Source organism: Protopterus annectens, chromosome 2.part1, assembly GCF_019279795.1.
Source record: "Protopterus annectens isolate FY-2018-M chromosome 2.part1, PAN1.0, whole genome shotgun sequence".
NCBI classification, from domain to species: Eukaryota; Metazoa; Chordata; order Ceratodontiformes; family Protopteridae; genus Protopterus; species Protopterus annectens.
This window is the reverse complement of record NC_056729.1, coordinates 1565210071-1565227803: the sequence shown is the minus strand read 5'-3', so window position 1 is coordinate 1565227803 and position 17733 is coordinate 1565210071. Positions and strand designations below refer to the sequence as shown.

At 38.7% G+C, this 17733-nt stretch overlaps 1 protein-coding gene across 2 annotated transcripts in view; it reads right to left on the bottom strand.

The window, feature by feature from the left end:
• Positions 1 to 17733, bottom strand: part of KCNAB2 (potassium voltage-gated channel subfamily A regulatory beta subunit 2) — a 1357533-nt gene that overhangs the window by 69218 nt on the left and 1270582 nt on the right. For both annotated transcript variants that reach the window (XM_044063012.1, XM_044063011.1), the window contains one exon: positions 9787 to 9907. In XM_044063012.1, the coding sequence (XP_043918947.1) occupies positions 9787 to 9907 (121 nt within the window). The remainder of the gene's footprint in view (positions 1 to 9786; positions 9908 to 17733) is intronic.

Sequence of the window (17733 nt, the reverse complement as noted above, 5' to 3'; positions counted from 1 at the left end):
TTCTGTGTGGAGGCATGCGTGAATGGGCGTGCCTTCGTTGAAGGTTGTGCGTCAGGGTTGGTAACTCGGCATGTAAAAATCCACTACCAAACATTAGCGGACCGGAGTTCTGCTGTGGCGACCCCTAACCGGGATAAGCCGAAAGACACAACAACAACAGTGAATAATTGTGAAACTAAAAAGCATCAATCCCTCTATAGGAATCTTCTTCTTCTTCTTTTGGCTTTTTTCCTGGTTAGGGGTTGCCACAGCGGATCACCTGTCCGCTCATGATTGGCAGTGGTGTTTTTACAGTGTCGAGTTGCAAGCCCGGCGCCCAACCTTCCACAGAAGGCACACACACGCACACACTCACACCTAGGGCCAATTTAGAGTGTCCAATCCACCTACAGCATGTCTTTGGGATGTGGGAGGAAACCGGAGCACCCGGAGGAAACCCACGCGACCACAGAGAGGACAAAGACTCTGCACAGAAGGCACCCCAGCCGATAATCAAACCAGAGAACCTCTTGCTGTGCGGCAACTCTAACCGCTGCACCACCGTGGCCGCCCAATCCCTCTATAGGAATAAACATTTGAAATGTGCTTTTACAAGACGAAGTAGATAAAAAAAGTTTATTTATTTTTTAAATTTATTTATTAAATTATTATTAATAAAAATAAAAACAAAATAAAAGTTTCAGCCCCTGTACAAGAACAAACATTTAAAATGCGGTTTTACAAGAAAAAGTAGATGAAGAAAGACTGCAATTCTGTTGACTGTGTTAAACTGGTGGGTGAACTGTAAATTACATACCCCAGTTCTAGGTACATCTCATGTCACTGTTAGTAGGACACTGAAGGTACTGAAGATGTAAATGTAAGTAAAACTGCTTTTGTTCTTATATAAAATATGATATAAATTGCATGTTACATTGCAAAGTAGTTGTGCATTGTACACAGGAGTATTTTAAATGTGAGGTTGGGTAATCTTATCAGTGACTGTTATATATGTTAAAGGTATTAAAGTTAGAAAGGATTTTTTTAGTTGCAAGTTATCCAGATTTTACACTGTAACAAAGTAAGAAAGGTTGGATAGAAGCAAGTTTACAATATTCCGCAAAAAAAATGAGAAGTACCTGGAAATGGAACAGAAATCTAAGCAAAGTGCAAACAACTGACCAGGAAGCCAAGGACCAGAGCAAATGAATACAGCAAAAGTAGAAACCACTACAATTCGCAGCAGTTGTAGTGTGAAACAGTCCCTTATTGGTAAAACCACTGCAATTCATGGTTAAATACTTTCATCCAAACACAGACTTCTTCAGAACCATGAAAACTCCTCTAAACACTGAATTTAATAGCTGAGAGAAGTAAAACCAGACCATCAAATAACTGTCAATCAACAGACAGGCTAAACAAAGCCTGGGACAATTCTTAAAGGTAAAAAAGAAAGGAAATAAAAGATTGTTTCTTTCTACAAGAAACATGAATTGGAGTGGTTTCTACCACTGTTGGATTAATTTGCTGTGGTCTTTTGCTTCCTGATCAGTTGTTTGTCTTTGTTTGGATTTCTGTTCCAGTTCCAGGTATGTCTCATTTTTTTTGTGGATTACTGGACTTGTTCTGAGGATTCCCTGTTATGCTGTCCTTTGACTCACAGAAGCTGTTTCATGGTGCCCCCACTTTCAGCACATCTGAACCTGTGGGTAATTTGACTTTGCTTATTCAACAATTAACATAGGTTTTGTCTCAATTTAAGCATGGTAATGTTACAAATGTGGCTGGGACCAGTTATTGCAGTGAATGACCAGGCATAATACACAGCAGCGGGCAACACAAACATCAAGCTCACAGGATTTTTCACACACATCTCTAGTGTTTAAAAGGTTGGATAAAGCCGAAGTGCAAAAAAAATGTGAGTACATGCAATCTATTAGTGGCCATTATCTTAGTTTACAAGAACAAAATTCAGCTTTAGATAAATCATTGCACAAGTTTAAGTCTCTGCATTTGGACAATTATTTCTTTTATTTATTTGTATAACATTTGTTTACCAGGAAAGTCTGACTTGGAACAAAGCCAATTTTCAGCAGAGGCACAGGGAGAAATGCTCCAGGTACACGTCTTTGTAACATGGGAGAAAAATGAAGCACCCAGAGGAAACTCACACAAATGCAGGGAGGACATGCAGACTCCGCACAGAAGGCACCCCAGCCGAGAATTGAACCGGAGAACTCTTGCTGTGAGGTGACACTGCTACCGCTGCACCACAGTGCTGTCCTGAGTGAAAGTTTGAAGAGACAACATAAATTAAAATAAATTATCTTAATGACACCTGGCTTTGTTCCTGTACTACTCCTGGCTAACTAGTTTTAATAGCTTCTGGTCATACATTTTATTCTTCCCTGACCACCTCATAATCTATGCTCTCTCTCTCATGTCTAGATAATCTCTAACTTCATCTTTTTGTATTCAATTTCACCCCCTACAAACCGTTCCTCATCTTACTTTGAGAAACTATAATGTCTGCACTACAGTAAGGAATTATATCAGATGACTGTATAATACAAATGTTAGCTATAATAGCACAGAATGCAACTTCTGCTGTACTGCATGTCTTGTATATTTTTTGTATAATTTCTTGTATACGTTTTTGTATAATCTCTGTATGTGGAGCTTTTCTCCCTGGGCCTCCGCTGAAAATGGGTCTTATTCCCAGTTGGACTTTCCCGGCAAAACAAATGCAAAATAAATAAATAAAAACATGTGCCTAAAGGACTTCGGATATGGAACTACCCACAGGCAGTTGAAGAAAACTCAACTTTTCATCTCGGGTTACTTGAACCTTCTGATCCGTACAGGCCTAGTTCTTAGCAAATTATTAATTAAAGGAAATGAGAGATGTATGGTACAATATAAAGAGGAGGCTGCAAAATTAGCAGAGTATATTACAGGACATCTTGACTTTCGTAAATACAAATCCAGTTTTAACCTAATGTTTCAAAAGACTGACAGCAAATTGGTGCATATTATGAACAGGAAAGACAAGAAGGTGTTTAGGGATGACACTGAATATCATAACAGAACCATGTATCCCAAACCACCCTACAGTGGTCAAGCCAAGTCAAATAATTGGGTAAGCTATGAGGATGACCTTGTCGACAGCGATGAAGTACAACACAGTGAACACTACTTACAGGAGGTACCTCTGAGAAGGTTGGAGAGGATAGCAAACTGGGAACACCAACCCTTACATGGACAAGGGAATTTCTACCTGATGAGATCAAGGGGTCGTTGGAACAGGAGGAAGTGGGGTTACCCAGCCAAGAAACGATAAACATCAACAACAGCTTTTTTCCTTTACATCTATGTACAGGTATGGTGAATATTACCTTCTTTCGTTGGTTTCAATATTGACAATTTTTCTGACTAAAACACAGGCCCTAAACAACACAACCTTTTCCTTAAAGGATTTAATTTTATGTCAGCATCCCGGGCCAACATGGTGGAAACCGTACTTGATTTAAAGCTTTTTACACATAAATTCAATTTTCTTGTACTGTTTGGTGAATTGAACTGTGAACAAGTTTAAGAGGAGGAATTTGGCTACCCCACTTCCCCCACACTGCACCCTGTCATACAAATTTTTGAAATGTCTTGTGAGAAAGAAATTAGAAAACTATTCAATGGAAAGAACAGGAAGAAATTTTATAATCCTTCTAAGGCTAACAAGGATATTCTAAACAGTATCATTAATGATAAAAATATCAGGTGCATGAAACCTGATAATGAAGGGGATTTAGTTATTACGGACTGGATGTACAACACAAGTTGAATTTAAGGATTGTTGAATGATGAAGAGGTCTAATGTACAGTCTTGATTAACGAGATCAATATTGCTTACAGGGCAAACAAAGTGTTCTTGGATGAACTACTGTTATTTGATACTATATCTCAAGGCCTGTATGATTATCTTTTAGTGAAAAACCCACAATTCCGAAGAATTTCAGCATCCCAAAGACTCATTCAAATGTGTTGGATCCTGCCTTATGTTCTAATGTTGCTGGTGGTTTAATCATGGAGCCACTGGCTAAGTTCATAAACTACAAGTGAAACACCTTGTTCAAGGTTTTCCACACACTGTCCGTGATTCTTGGGATCTTTGAGATAAACTACAGAAAACTGGACCATGAAGTGAATGCTTTCTTGTGACGTGTGACATCCAGAGTTTGTATACTGCAATTTTCCATGAGGAATGTTATGGCTTGGTAAATGGTGGCACAATATGGTTCTCTTACACTTTCAGACACCACACTGGTTTGTGATTTCATGTTGGTGGCATTAAACAACAACTTTTTCACCTCTGAAGGGGAATTTTACAAACAGCTGAAAGGCATAGCTATGGTGGTCGCATAGGCCCCCACCTTTGCAAATACCATCTTGCTGAGATGGGAGCTTATGATTTTATTCAATCTCCCTTTCGTCAAAAAATGTGTGGGGTATTTTCACTATTTGGATGATTTACTGACCCTTTGGTCGGGTACAGACACACAAGTGGACACTTTTATGGATGAACTGCAGTCTAGTACTACTTTTTTAAGATTGAACCACCACGTTGACCCAGCTAAGATCCACTACCTGGAAATCGAAATCAGGAAATACCAATATGGTGGTATGGACACAAAGATATACAGGAAGCCCATCTTCATTAATTCTTTTTTGTCGGACACCAGCTGTCACCCTTTCCATCAAAAGAAGGGGACTGTGAAATGCCAACTTATCAGGATTTCTCGCCTGACATATGACAACAACTGTTTAACACAGTTTGACCCGCTCAAATCTATGTTTTTTTTAGAAAGAAAGAATCCTGAAACTTTTCTTGATAATCTTCAGCAGGATTTGTGGGCAGACAGAGACAATAGTTATACAACTATTATTAGGTATGGCCTTGGTAATATTAAGTAAAAAGACAAGACAAACAAAAGTAAGGATTCATTTGGCCCCACCAATATGCTTTCACATTACTCACTGGATTCTACAGACTTCCAAAAACTGGTGTGGAGAAATTGGGCCATCTTACATTGTGATGTGGGACTTAAACGAAATCTTCCTAATTTCCCTTCATTCACCTTTAAGAACAAGTCTAACATAAAATGGTTATTGGAGAAAATGATTGTTTCCAGACAAAGTGACTCATGGACTACAACAAAATGTGGATGTTCCCATCAGTGCACTTATACTGAAACTAGCTATGAAGGTGACATAATGGAAAAAATTAGGGATATGAACATCTGTGGCAAGTTCAGTTGCCGATCAGAAAGGACAGTCTACTTGGCAAAATGTATGTCATGCCCTGCCTTCTATATTGATAAAACTAAAAATGAACTCAACCAAAGGATAGAGCAATACTATTATAGTATATCCAAAAAGGACACGAGTGCTTTCACTAGGCAAGCTTGTAGATGCTCAAGTTTCAAGAAATTCACTTTTTTTGGGGCTTGAACAGGTGGAAACAGGTGCCTTTGCTTGAGATTGGGAACACACACTTCTAAATCGTGAGATGTATTGGCAGCTGACTTTAGATGCAGAAAATCCACCTGGATTGAGTGACTATATTTCCATTGCTAGTGAATTTAAAAGAAAAGTCAACACAGTTTGAGCACATTTTTACAACTGTAATGGCGTTCGGTAGAAGTTTGACATTCTAGATTTGTTTTTAGCCATTTCAGTTTGGTTTAATGTGAAAATGTTTAAATAAATAAAGAGAAAAGTAAAGGTTTAGGTGATGTAGTAAAGATGGGGGTATGTCTTTTACAATGAATGAAATGTCTGTGTTAGGTATAAAATTTGGGAATAAAGAGATAAGTAGAATATAATGGGAAAAAAACAACAGAAAAAACCCCAAACCTGTCCATCCTTTCTGGAGAACATATAAATTATTATTCAGAAAAAAATGCCTATTTGATAAATTCAGTACTCGTGGGATAAGTAGCATACTTAGCTATTGTATTTATGTTGACAACAGTATTTTAAAAGGAATTATTTCAGGTATTTTTTTTTTTAATTTATATTGGGTTTTAGATTAAACCCACTAAAAAGAGGAGATTTCTATATAAATAAAGAGAAAGGAGGTTTAGGGTTAATTAATCCAGTGGTATATGCTGCACAATTAAATTTACACAAAGTGATAACCTGGATAAATGAAAAATGTTAGAGATTAGTAGTACAACTATATAACTATAAGCATGATAAATTTTGGGGTATGGTAAAAATGAGTAAGAGTAAAAGAGAAAAAGAGTGCATAAAGGAAGAAATAAAATGTTATTAGAAAAAATATTTTTGTGGAAAATAAAAACTGATATATAGAAAAATATAGAAAAGTATGGCATAAGAATGTAATGGTAAAACTTTACTATGTAAAACCATGGGAAATCTAACAGATGAAAAAATTAAAGATATAAAAATAAGAAGGAATGGTGTAATCAGAAAGAAGAATGTTACTATTTTTTGTGGAGACTGATACTAGATAAATTACCAGTAAAAAGAAATATGCCATATAAAAAGAAAAGTGATATAACATGTATACACTGTCAATAAAAAGAAGAAACTATGGAATGTGCGACTTTGAAATGGAAAAGAGTAAAAAAGTTATTGGAAAAACTATGTAAAGAGTTTCCTGACATTATATAATACATGGATAAAACAAACATGGCTATGATTAAATATGGCTGGTAAAGAATATGTTAAAAGAATAGCTATAAAGTTATTTTATGTCATATTGGTTACATGGAATGAAAGAACACACAAAATTATGTTTAATGGCAAATAGATTTTAGCAATAATTTTAAGTAAAATCAGATGCTGGTTAAGGAAAAAGGAGTGGGGGGTCTAATAGGGTGAAAATTTAGTTTGACTGCAAAGGGAATTATGAGTGTGTGTGTGTGTGTGTGTGTTGGGGTTTACTCTGAAAATGTAGAATGATGGTTCGGCATCAACAGGTATGTCGAAAGTCATTTGATAGCATTTTGTATTGCCGACTGTCAAGACTGTGAGCATCCCTTGTACGAATGCACTGTGTATTCGTACATACGTATTCGACTTAATACTAGAGATCGTGGTACAATGCAAATCGGAAAATATAGCCTTTTCCCCACTGTAGTGCGATCTTGGAGTTGGGAGTAAGTAATCTGCAGGGGTGGGTGTGGGGGGTGCAGGGCAGCTTGCCCCCCTGTAAAATGGTTACATCACGTGATGTGCAGTGTCAGACTGCAGTCTATGGATATCGACAAAGATCGAATTTGCAACAGGAAGCGTGTTTGCGACATTCTGACCTTTTCGACATTTCGATTCGAATATGTGAGTCAATCTTTGTGGTAGGAATTTATTTTGGCGTTCAGTTATTTGGCAGTAAACCATGTGTGTACATACACACACACACACATACACATTTTATATATATATATATACACACACACACACACATATATATATATATATATATATATATATATATATATATATATATATATATATATATATTAACTGAGCCTCTGTCAAGCAGAGCCAATGAAGTGATCCCAGGGGTGTACTTTCTGTTACCCATCCACTCGTCAAGGCTTCTCTTGAAGAGTGTTAGTGAGGGGCTCTGCCTAATGTAGTTAGGAATTTTGTTCCAAAGCATGGGGAGTCTCTGTGACAGGAATCTATCCCTCCAGCATGTTCTATTTATTGTTGTGGCGAGGTTTAGCTCACTAGAGCGCGTGGCTATATATATATATATATTTATATATGTATATACACACACACACACATATGGATCCCTATCAGATAATCAGTTTCAAAATGTTGAAATTCATACAGTTCTAAAACTTCAAACATTCTGAATGGAGATAGCGGTATTGTGTGGAACAGGAAATGTACCCTTTTACTCACCGCAGTGAGATCTAGGAGTTGGTATATTTAATTTGCAGGGGGTGTGGGGGGTGCAGGGGGCTTGCCCATGAAAAAACATAACAAAAGAAACTTTTTGGTCCAAACCATATGATTTTTGAATTTTCAGAACTTTGATAATCTGATATGGATATCTCTCTCTCTCTCTCTATATATATATATATATATATATATATATATATATATATATATATATTTATACACACACACACACTTGTAACTATTTGAAAATATGTTGTGAATAAAAGTTTTTGTATATAAATAAAGGACCCCTACTCTTTTCACTAGGTGTGGTGGGATCATTTACATTCACCTGAGCTACCACCAAAAGGCCAACTTTTTTATTAAATATTGATTATAAAATCTTTCTGTAGACTTAAAAATACAATTACATAGTACATAAAAATCAAACACGATTTATCTCAAATGCACAAGTTGAAGAAAATATAAAATGAATTTTAACAGTAACAGACTATATTAAGAACAATAATTATAAGTTGTCTATAACAAGTTTAGAGGCAGAGAAAGCATTTACACAGTAAATGACTCATTATTTGTTAACAAATGCACCAATCCCTTACAGTATTAATTGTTCTGAATACTCTTTTGGCAGGTGATAACTAGAAAATGGAAAAACAATTCTGCTCCAGATTTTACTTAGTTTCTTAATCTTACCACCATTTTTTACCAGAAGGAAATGAGTGTGATTTCTATAACATCTAATGGAAAAAATTATAAATGTGCAGTGCAGTGGTGCAAGGTTTAGCACTGTCACCTCACAGCAAGAGGTTCTCCAGTTTGATTCTCGGCTGGGTTGCCTTCTGTGCGAAGTCTGCATTCACGTGGGTTTTCTCTGGGTGCTCCAGTTTCCTCCCACATTTCACAAACGTGAATGAAGCATTCCTCTCCAGGTCTCCGCTGAAAATGAGCTCTGTCCCAGTTGGACTTTCCCTGTAAACAAATGTTAAATAAAATAAATAAATATTGGACAAAATTGAAAATACTACTAGATAAGCAATCTTAATGTTAGCTAAAAGTTAAGTTATGGTTCAATTAATTGTTTAGAGATGATACCAGTGATAGTTATGTTTATATTTACTTTTTGTGAGTAGATGTCTGGAAATGAGATAGGATTGCTGGACAGCTGAGAATAGTTTCTCTGAGATCATCCCTATGGCAGGAACAACTGAGATTGGGTGGACGTCTGAGGTGGAGGAAGAATTTTGTATGTTTAGCAAGGGTTGTACTATTGCAGACCTCCAAATTAAAGGTTTAATATTTTGTGTAAGGAATAAGTGGTGAAAGGGATCTAGATTACATATGGAAATTTCTAGGAGGGGCATCATATGACACTTCTGTTTAGATCATCTTCCATTTTTTCCTTTGTGCAGCAAAAGTAAAATGGTGGGAAGGATTTTGGGTTGCTATAGGTAGTTAGTTTGTTTTTCTTACTATTTCCTGTGATGCGAGTGCTGTTTTTAAATGCATGTCTGCAATTGTTGGTCCATTTCAAACACTTTTTTGGGCATATAATTTACTATATAAAAATTGATACAGAGGCATATTATTCTACAATGAACACATTTACAACTACAAAATTATCAGATTATGAAGATAAAACACAAGTAAATCCTGATTATGTGTGTATGCACAAACACACTTGCAAACGCAATTGTAATTGTATCTGATGACAATATTCTCATCATATATTCCATTAAAAGTTATTATCAGTTATGAGCATTCAAGTACAGCATGAAAACAAAAATATATTAATATTCAACACAAAATCACTCCTTTCAGATATGTATGCAAATGCCACATACTGGCAAACAGTGGCATATTTGATGTTCTTACCAATTGCTAACTGTGGGAGAGTACAGACAAGTCTCTCGGCAATGCCTTGCAATTCTTTTAATTTTGTTTGTTGTCGTCTACCTTCTTCACTCAAGATTTTGTCCTTTAACCACTGGTACCCCTAAAGAAAATAAAATGAGCAATGATTTTTTTTTAAATAGCAAAGTGAAAGGTCATGGTAGAAATGAGAAATGGAAAACAGACAACTATTTTATAGAACAGTTTTAAGTTAAATCATCAGTGAAATATTTTCAAAAACAGAGAAACTATACTGTCTTACATATTCTGCAATTACTACAGACAATATATTCATAACTCCCTTAAAGCACTGACAGTCATTGGTAATGTTTTCTGAACTATAATGAAGTCAATCTTTTTTTTTTAACTCTCAAATTTTACTGGTGCTTTTACATTTTGATTTGCTGTAAAATAAATGTGACATGTCTTAATGGCTAAAATGTAGAATTAAATAAGAATTTTGATGTAAATATTACTCATAAAATCACTGTTTTAACTTTAGTTTTTTAACAGATGCTCAGATAGCAGGTTTTATTTACAAGGAACTATTTCCACTACAGGAGGAAGCTCTACGTCTGTCTTCCTAAGAAACCATCCCTTCTTTAGACTGTCTGCTCATATTGATGATGGAACCATCAATACAGGAATGAGTACAGCAAGTTCTTTTAGAGCTCTTTTCCAAGCCAAAAGAAGAGGACTATGGAAAACAAGAGGCAGAGCCCTATATACCTTAAAGAATCACCCATCGTTTGAACTAGGAAGAGCTACTGCTAGATGGAAAGTGGATATCGTACTCTCAATGTAGCTGCCTATTCAAAATAATTAAGTTAAGTTTTCTCTATATCAGTTTATACATAGAGAACAACCTCCATGATAGATCTTTCTGTTGGGTTCATCATCACCATCAATCAGTCGTTGGCATCTTTCTTCAAGAGGTTCTCATCTATATAACTACATTCATCCTTGCTGCATAGCACTACTGAATACCATCCTGCAAATCAAGAACAATGAAGATTGGCAATGCCCAGGTCTAAAAAAATGATATATCAGTGCAGTATACTTGTTTAATATATATGGAACTCCAACAGCCAAGGCCAGCTACATAGATTTCCTACTAAAAGGTAGACAGAGTGAAAGTATCCATGACCCTGCAATAGGGTACTCATCAGAGAACAACTGATACTGTAACAACCTGCCTGTAATATGTCATATTGAGGACCCTCCTTAATCGGCCCTGTGGTTGTGTCCAAACTCGAGCAATAAACCACAATGGTTTAAGGAAGTAGAGACTATATCAGGTTCAGCTGAGAAAGTTGAGTGCTGGGTAAACTCAAGCCAGAGGAGACCTGACTTCAATGGATCTATAACATCTGCAAAAGAATATCACAAATATAAAAGAATACACAGACCAACCATGCCAAAAGCAGATTAAATAGTCACTGGAGACAGTTGCTTCTAAAGAAAACCAAAACTGACTGTAGGCAAACTCAGATGGTGAGAATTCCAAATGGCAGTGATGACACAATACTTACCAGAAAATGAGTTGGGTACGTTGTTATGTCTTATGGGCTGTGGTTGAGTGGCCACTGACTCTAAAGTCAACCACAAAGCATTCTATAGCTATGTCAAGAATCTCAATGGCAACACTCAGATCTGCTCTGAGTTACAGCACAATGGCACTAAATATACAGAACCAACGGATATTGCCAACATCCTGGCAGATAGGTTCAGTGCTAACTTTACCCCTCTGTTATCCCCTAAAGGGCCCATCTCTATACCAGAAGAATGCAAAGTTCCTGTAATCACGGCTGCACAGGTAAAAAACACACTATCCAAAGCCAAGAACACAGCATCCATGGGACCTGACGACATCCCAGGCTGTGTTCTACATGAACTACAGAACGAACTGGCACCCCACCTAAGTACCATGTTCAATCATAGCCTCACCTCAGGCTATGTGCCCACTGAATGGCACACAGCGACAGTTATCCCACTCCACAAAGGGGGAGCCACCACAGACCCCGGAAACTACCGCCCCATTAGCCTAACGAGCCTGGTCTGAAAGGCTATGGAGTGTATCATCATGGAACTTATAAACAATGACATTGGTAATCTCCAAACTCAGGACCCCACCCAGTTCGGGTTTGTAAAAGGCAGATCATGTCTCCTAAACCTGATAGACTTCTTTGAAGCAGTCACCAAAGCCGTAGATGAGGGTAAGGTGGTTCACACAGCCTATCTAGATCTCGCCAAGGCTTTTGACACCATCCCCCACTCTGGAATTATAAATAAACTCACTAAACTAGGTATAAATCCCTATGTCACAAGATGGGTCTCCAACTGGCTCACTGACAGAACCCACACTGTGAAAGTAGCAGACTTCAAATCCAGCTTCAGACCAGTGACAAAGTGGAGTACCACAGGGTTCAGTCCTGGGTCCTCTCCTGTTTGGTATCTTCTTCTCTGAAGTACAGGCCAACACAGAAGGTCTTTGGCTAATGAAGTTCGCAGATGACTGCAAACTAGGAGCCATAATCAAAACTCCAAAAGATGTGGACATCCTACAAAAGGGCCTTGCTGAGACAGATGCCTGGTGTCAAAGCCATGGCCTCAAGCTCAATGCCAAAAAGTGCATTGTCATTCCTTTTGGTAAAAACTCAGTAATCATGAACTACCACATAGATGGTAGTCTACTTAACACCGAAAGTGTGATAAGAGACCTTGGGACACAGGTGGACAGTAGTCTCTCCTTTGATAATCACATTGCCACAGTAGTCAGGAAATCCTTCTATGTGGCACACCTCATCACAAAAGGTTTCTCATCCAGGAAAAAATAGGTCATTGTTCCCCTCTACTCGTCACTCATTAGACCCATTATAGAGTATAATGCCCCTTTTGGTATGTACCTCACAAGACATCTACAACTGGAAAGGCCACAGAAATACCTCACAAAGAGGATTATTGGCCTCAAAGAGATGCCCTATGCAGACAGTCTCAAAAAACTGCAGCTTTACTCCGTTGCATATCGCCTACTCAGAGGCAATCTCTGCCTAACACACAAAGCTATGTCAAACCCAGAGCTTTTAGACATGCTCCACTTAAAGAAATCCCAATCCCTATGAGTTACACGCTCTAGGGACCTAAACCTCGTCACCACAATAAACAGAACATGCTGGAGGGATGGATTCCTGTCACAGAGACTTCCCATACTCTGGAACAAACTACCTATCTATATCACACAAAGCTCCTCATTAGAACTGTTCAAGAAAAATCTTGATGATTGGATGGGAGATAGGAAATTCACCCCGGGGATCACTTCTGTGGCTCTGCTCAACAGTGGCACAGGAAAATAATTTTCTTGGGTGGCGAAAGCCAGGGTACCTTTGGCTAGTCTTATATAGGCCCTAGGGCCAATAGCCTAGTACCTACCTATGAACCTATGAGTGGTTGGCAGTTCATGGAGACAGGGAGATGAGTCACTGATTCATTTAACCAACAAAGTAGTTACTGTGAGGGACCACATCAAACAAGGTTGCACTACTCAAGTAATGAAGAGCCTCTTCAAACTGCCAACTTTTTACCTACACAGTCGAAAGACATCTCAGGAACAAGATGACATGGAAAAGAAGAGAGGGAAACTGGTCAGCAAAAGGTGTGAAGAAGGTCCCTTCATCTACAAGCATGGAGCACTCAAGTCTCTAAAGAGAGCTGGAGCCACTAGAAAAGGAGATTAGCTCAAAGATGATCTTCAACATCACTAGACCAATACACTCAAGAACTGACACATAAATTGTGAAAAATGAAGTTCAAGTCCCCTGAAGTGGAAAGGTCGGGACTGCATGACATTTATTCTTTGTGTGCTTAATTTGTATCGCATTTAGCAACTTACCTTGGGCTTGCAACACCACAGAGAATATGTTACACTGTTTAAGGGTTGTCTCCCACTTCATATAAATATTTATTTGATGAAATGGGATCAAATGATCAAAGTTCATTGAACAGTGAAACAAGGACATATGGCTTTGTGTTCAACAAAGGCAGAACACAAGCTGGAAAGAATGTATTGAACCTTAGCATGGGTGCTGAACTGGGGTTTCTGGGGGGGGGGGGGTGAAATCCTACTTATCTGCCTCTAACTCCCATCAACAGTCAAACAAATGACTGATAACTCATGCCTGATTTACAGACCATGGCATGCACTCACCCACTTGCTCCTCCTTACTAAGGACTGACCATTTCTATCAGGCCTCAGAGGGATGGGAGTTCCCAGATGACAACGCCTCTGCACTATACATATATATATATATATATATATATATATATATACACACACACACATATATATATATATATATATATATATATATATATATATATATATATGTGTATGTATCTTCTGATACATAAACGAGTGACAAGAAGGGACCTCACCTATGACAGGGTAGACAGATCTATACTCAATCCAATCAAATGATGGTAAGGCAGTGCAACCCTAGGGGATGGATCTCCAAACTAGGAGGTAAGTGTTGCACTTAAACAAGGGCTTAATGTATCTTCAGAAATGGAAGATAATCAAACTGAATCTTCACGGATATGGGGTGATTCCTACCCCTACTACGCCTGGGTGACTGTAGAAAATGCAAACCTACCTCTGGGAGAACTAGTCCTAATCCAATGCTCTGAGCAAAGTCCCAGGTTCAAAAAAAGAAAAAGTTATGCACTTACTACAATGTTAGATCATCACTGTCCATCTTGACTGCTTGGCTCATCTGCCTCAAAGTAGATCTAAGTCAGCAACTTTCAGAACTTCGCCAGCACTCACCCTCTCCCTTAATACCTTGCACTAAGACACTTCTCAGACCGACTTTCTCCCTAAGCAGATGGGATGTTCCTTACATGGAGGGAGCCCAGGAAAAGGATAGTAGGAGGGCTTCACGCATAGGTGCATCATGATCTCCCAGGGGAAAAAAAATAAGGGCTTGCGACAATTTGGAAGGAGGAAGGTGGGAGTTTTGTCAAGATGGACAGGGAGGAACAACAAGGATATAGTAGTATATAACTTTCTTATCCCATGCTGTCCCCTCCATCTGTTTTGACTGTTTGGGACAGATTCCCTTGCTACAATAATTCCCAGGTGGTATCACGGCAGGATACCCCTGAGTATGGTGGAACTGAAAGCTGTTCTGGATCTAGAAAGTGAGATCCAGTTTGTAATGTTTGACAAAGGTGAGCATTGTAGATCACTATACAAATATCCTCTACTGGGGAATGCTTGAAAAGGCTGATGATGTAGAACTGGATCTAGCAGTGTGTGCTCTTGGTTTGGTTGAAAGAGATGAGCCTTTCAAGTTGTAAACAAAAGTAATACATTCTGACAATCGTGTAGATAATGGGACTGTAGAAATTTCTGACCACAATTTGGCTTTAGAAAAGGATACAAAAAGCTGAACATCTTTACGTATAGGTTTTGTGTGACGTAAATAAAACATGGATTGATTATATACATCCAGTCTGCTAAATGTATTCTCTTTGATTTGAATTATAGCTACTTTAGGTACAAAGGTAGAGTTAAACATAGAGGTTACCCTTCTTTTGTGAAAAACCAAAGGACATATTCAAGACAAAGTTTGTAGCTCAGAAATTCTTCTGACTGAAGTCACTGTCACCTAAAACAAGGTCTTCCAGGAAAGAAATTTCATGCTGGCACAGGAAGGAGGCTTGAAGAATAGTTGTGTGAGGGCTTGCAACATCAGAATTAGGTCTCAGGGAGAAGTAGGATCCTTAAATGGTGGTCTCATAAGGAAAGTGAATTGAAAGATAACTTGTACCTGAGTGGAAGAGGCTTGCCAAAAATTCCAGAATGGATGAAAAAGGGGCAGAAAAAGGATCTAGTCCCTTGTCAGTTGCCCAAATAGATTTTTTTTTCCATTTTCAGAGTGGAAGTCTAACACAAAGTAGATAAAATTTGAACTGCTCTAGATGATAAAGAGGAATTTCTGACCATCATTGGAACTAGTCAAATTATGTGGTTACTTTTAGAGGTCTGATGTCGAGATGAGGTTTGCCAGATGGATGAGACAGGAGAGATGGCTTGGGATCCAGGACCCATGCTGGTTGCAGAAGACAAGACTATAGGTATGAGAACCAAATTTGTTGGGGCTAGAATGGTGTGATGAGAATCACAGCTGTCTTGCAGATAAAGGCTTTCCGTAGGAACGTTGCTATTACTGGAAAAGAAGGAAAGGCATACAGGAGGCCAGGCAGCCAAGCATGGACTAGAGTATCCTTCAGTGACTGTCCCTTCTAAGGGATGAGAGCAAAAAAGCAGCTCGATTTTGAATTGACTGGAGATGCAAAGAGGTCATTATCAATGCTTGCCTCAGCAAATCAATATGTTTGCTGTCACTGCCAGTTGAGGGACCACTTATGAAGCATGAGAATACATTAATTCAAGTTGTCCAGTAGAATATACTGGTTTGACCTGATATGTGTTTGCTGGTAGAAGCATTATGAAGACTCATTGCCACACTCCCATGACCACCACACATAGTGGGTGAGAATGGGTTTTATTCCTTCTTGTTGAGGTGCTGTCTGCCTAGATGGAAATCACACAATGGAGAAGGAAGTCCTGAAGGGTCTGCAATGCTAGGAGGACTGTCCTCATTTCCAGAAAGGTGATGAGAAGATGGGCCTCTAGACTGGTCCACATTCCTTGAACCATCTTCCCTTCAAAATACCCCCTCCCCATGGGGTGGCATCTATGGTAAATGTGGCCAAGGGAAGACATCCCTGGTGAATGATGCTGGACAGGCAGGTATGTATGGCACAACCTTCAATGACCAGGGTGACATAGTGACTCTAAGGGCTGATTTAGCTGCAACTTCACCCCCCACTACCCCCTGTGAAATCCCTTCTAGTAAATCTCCCCAACTATCAGCAGGGAGCAGGTCCTAGAGGCATTTGCTAAGGCCAAAAACACTGCCTCAGTGGGTCCAGACAATATCTCCAATTGCCTCCTAAATTACCTAAAACATGATCTAAGCAGGATCAGTTTAGCCACTCCAACTACAGCCTCAAAACAGGTCATGTGCCAGGTCAATGGAGGGCCACAATGGTCATCCCTCTTCATAAGGTGAACTATAAACTGACCCCGGAAACTATAGACCCATTAGTCTGCCATGTCTAATAGCAAAGCCATGGAAATGATGAACAAAGACATTGGCAACCTACAGACATTGGATCCATCCCAATTTGTCTTTGTCAAAGGTGGGTCTACTCAGTCTGGTAGACTTCTTCGAGAGGGTCACCAAGGCTATGGATGAGGGGAAAATGGTATATATTGCCTAGCTTTACCTAGCCAAGGCATTTGATACAAAACCTCACTGGGGTATTACTGACAAACTCTCAGATACAGGCATAAATCCCTACATAACTTGAATTGATGGCTGGCTCACAGACAGAGCTCAAGAAGCCAGGATCGGTGAGACCACCTTAACCAAAAGACCGGTCACCACTGGAGTACCCCAGAGCTCCATAATGGACCTGGTCCTGTTTAGCATCTACTTCTCAGAAGTCAAGGCTAATGTCAAAGGCCTCTACCTCACCAAGTTTGCAGATGACTGTAAGCTGGGTGCTATCATAGATTCACGTGACACTGGCATCCTACAAGAGGATCTAAAACAAACAACTGACTGGTGCTAAAGCCACAGATTAAAACTCATTGCAAAGAAATGTATTATAGTGCTCTATGGGAAATCGTCCCCCCAAGCTCATTATCAATAAAACACCATTAAGAGTAGTTAAGGATCTGGGAACATATGCAAACAGAAATATGGCCATCATCCAATACATAGCGGAGATTGTAAGAAAATCATTCTTTTTTTTTTCTCAAAAATCTGCTTTATTTGGATTTTCAAGAAAAAAAAAATT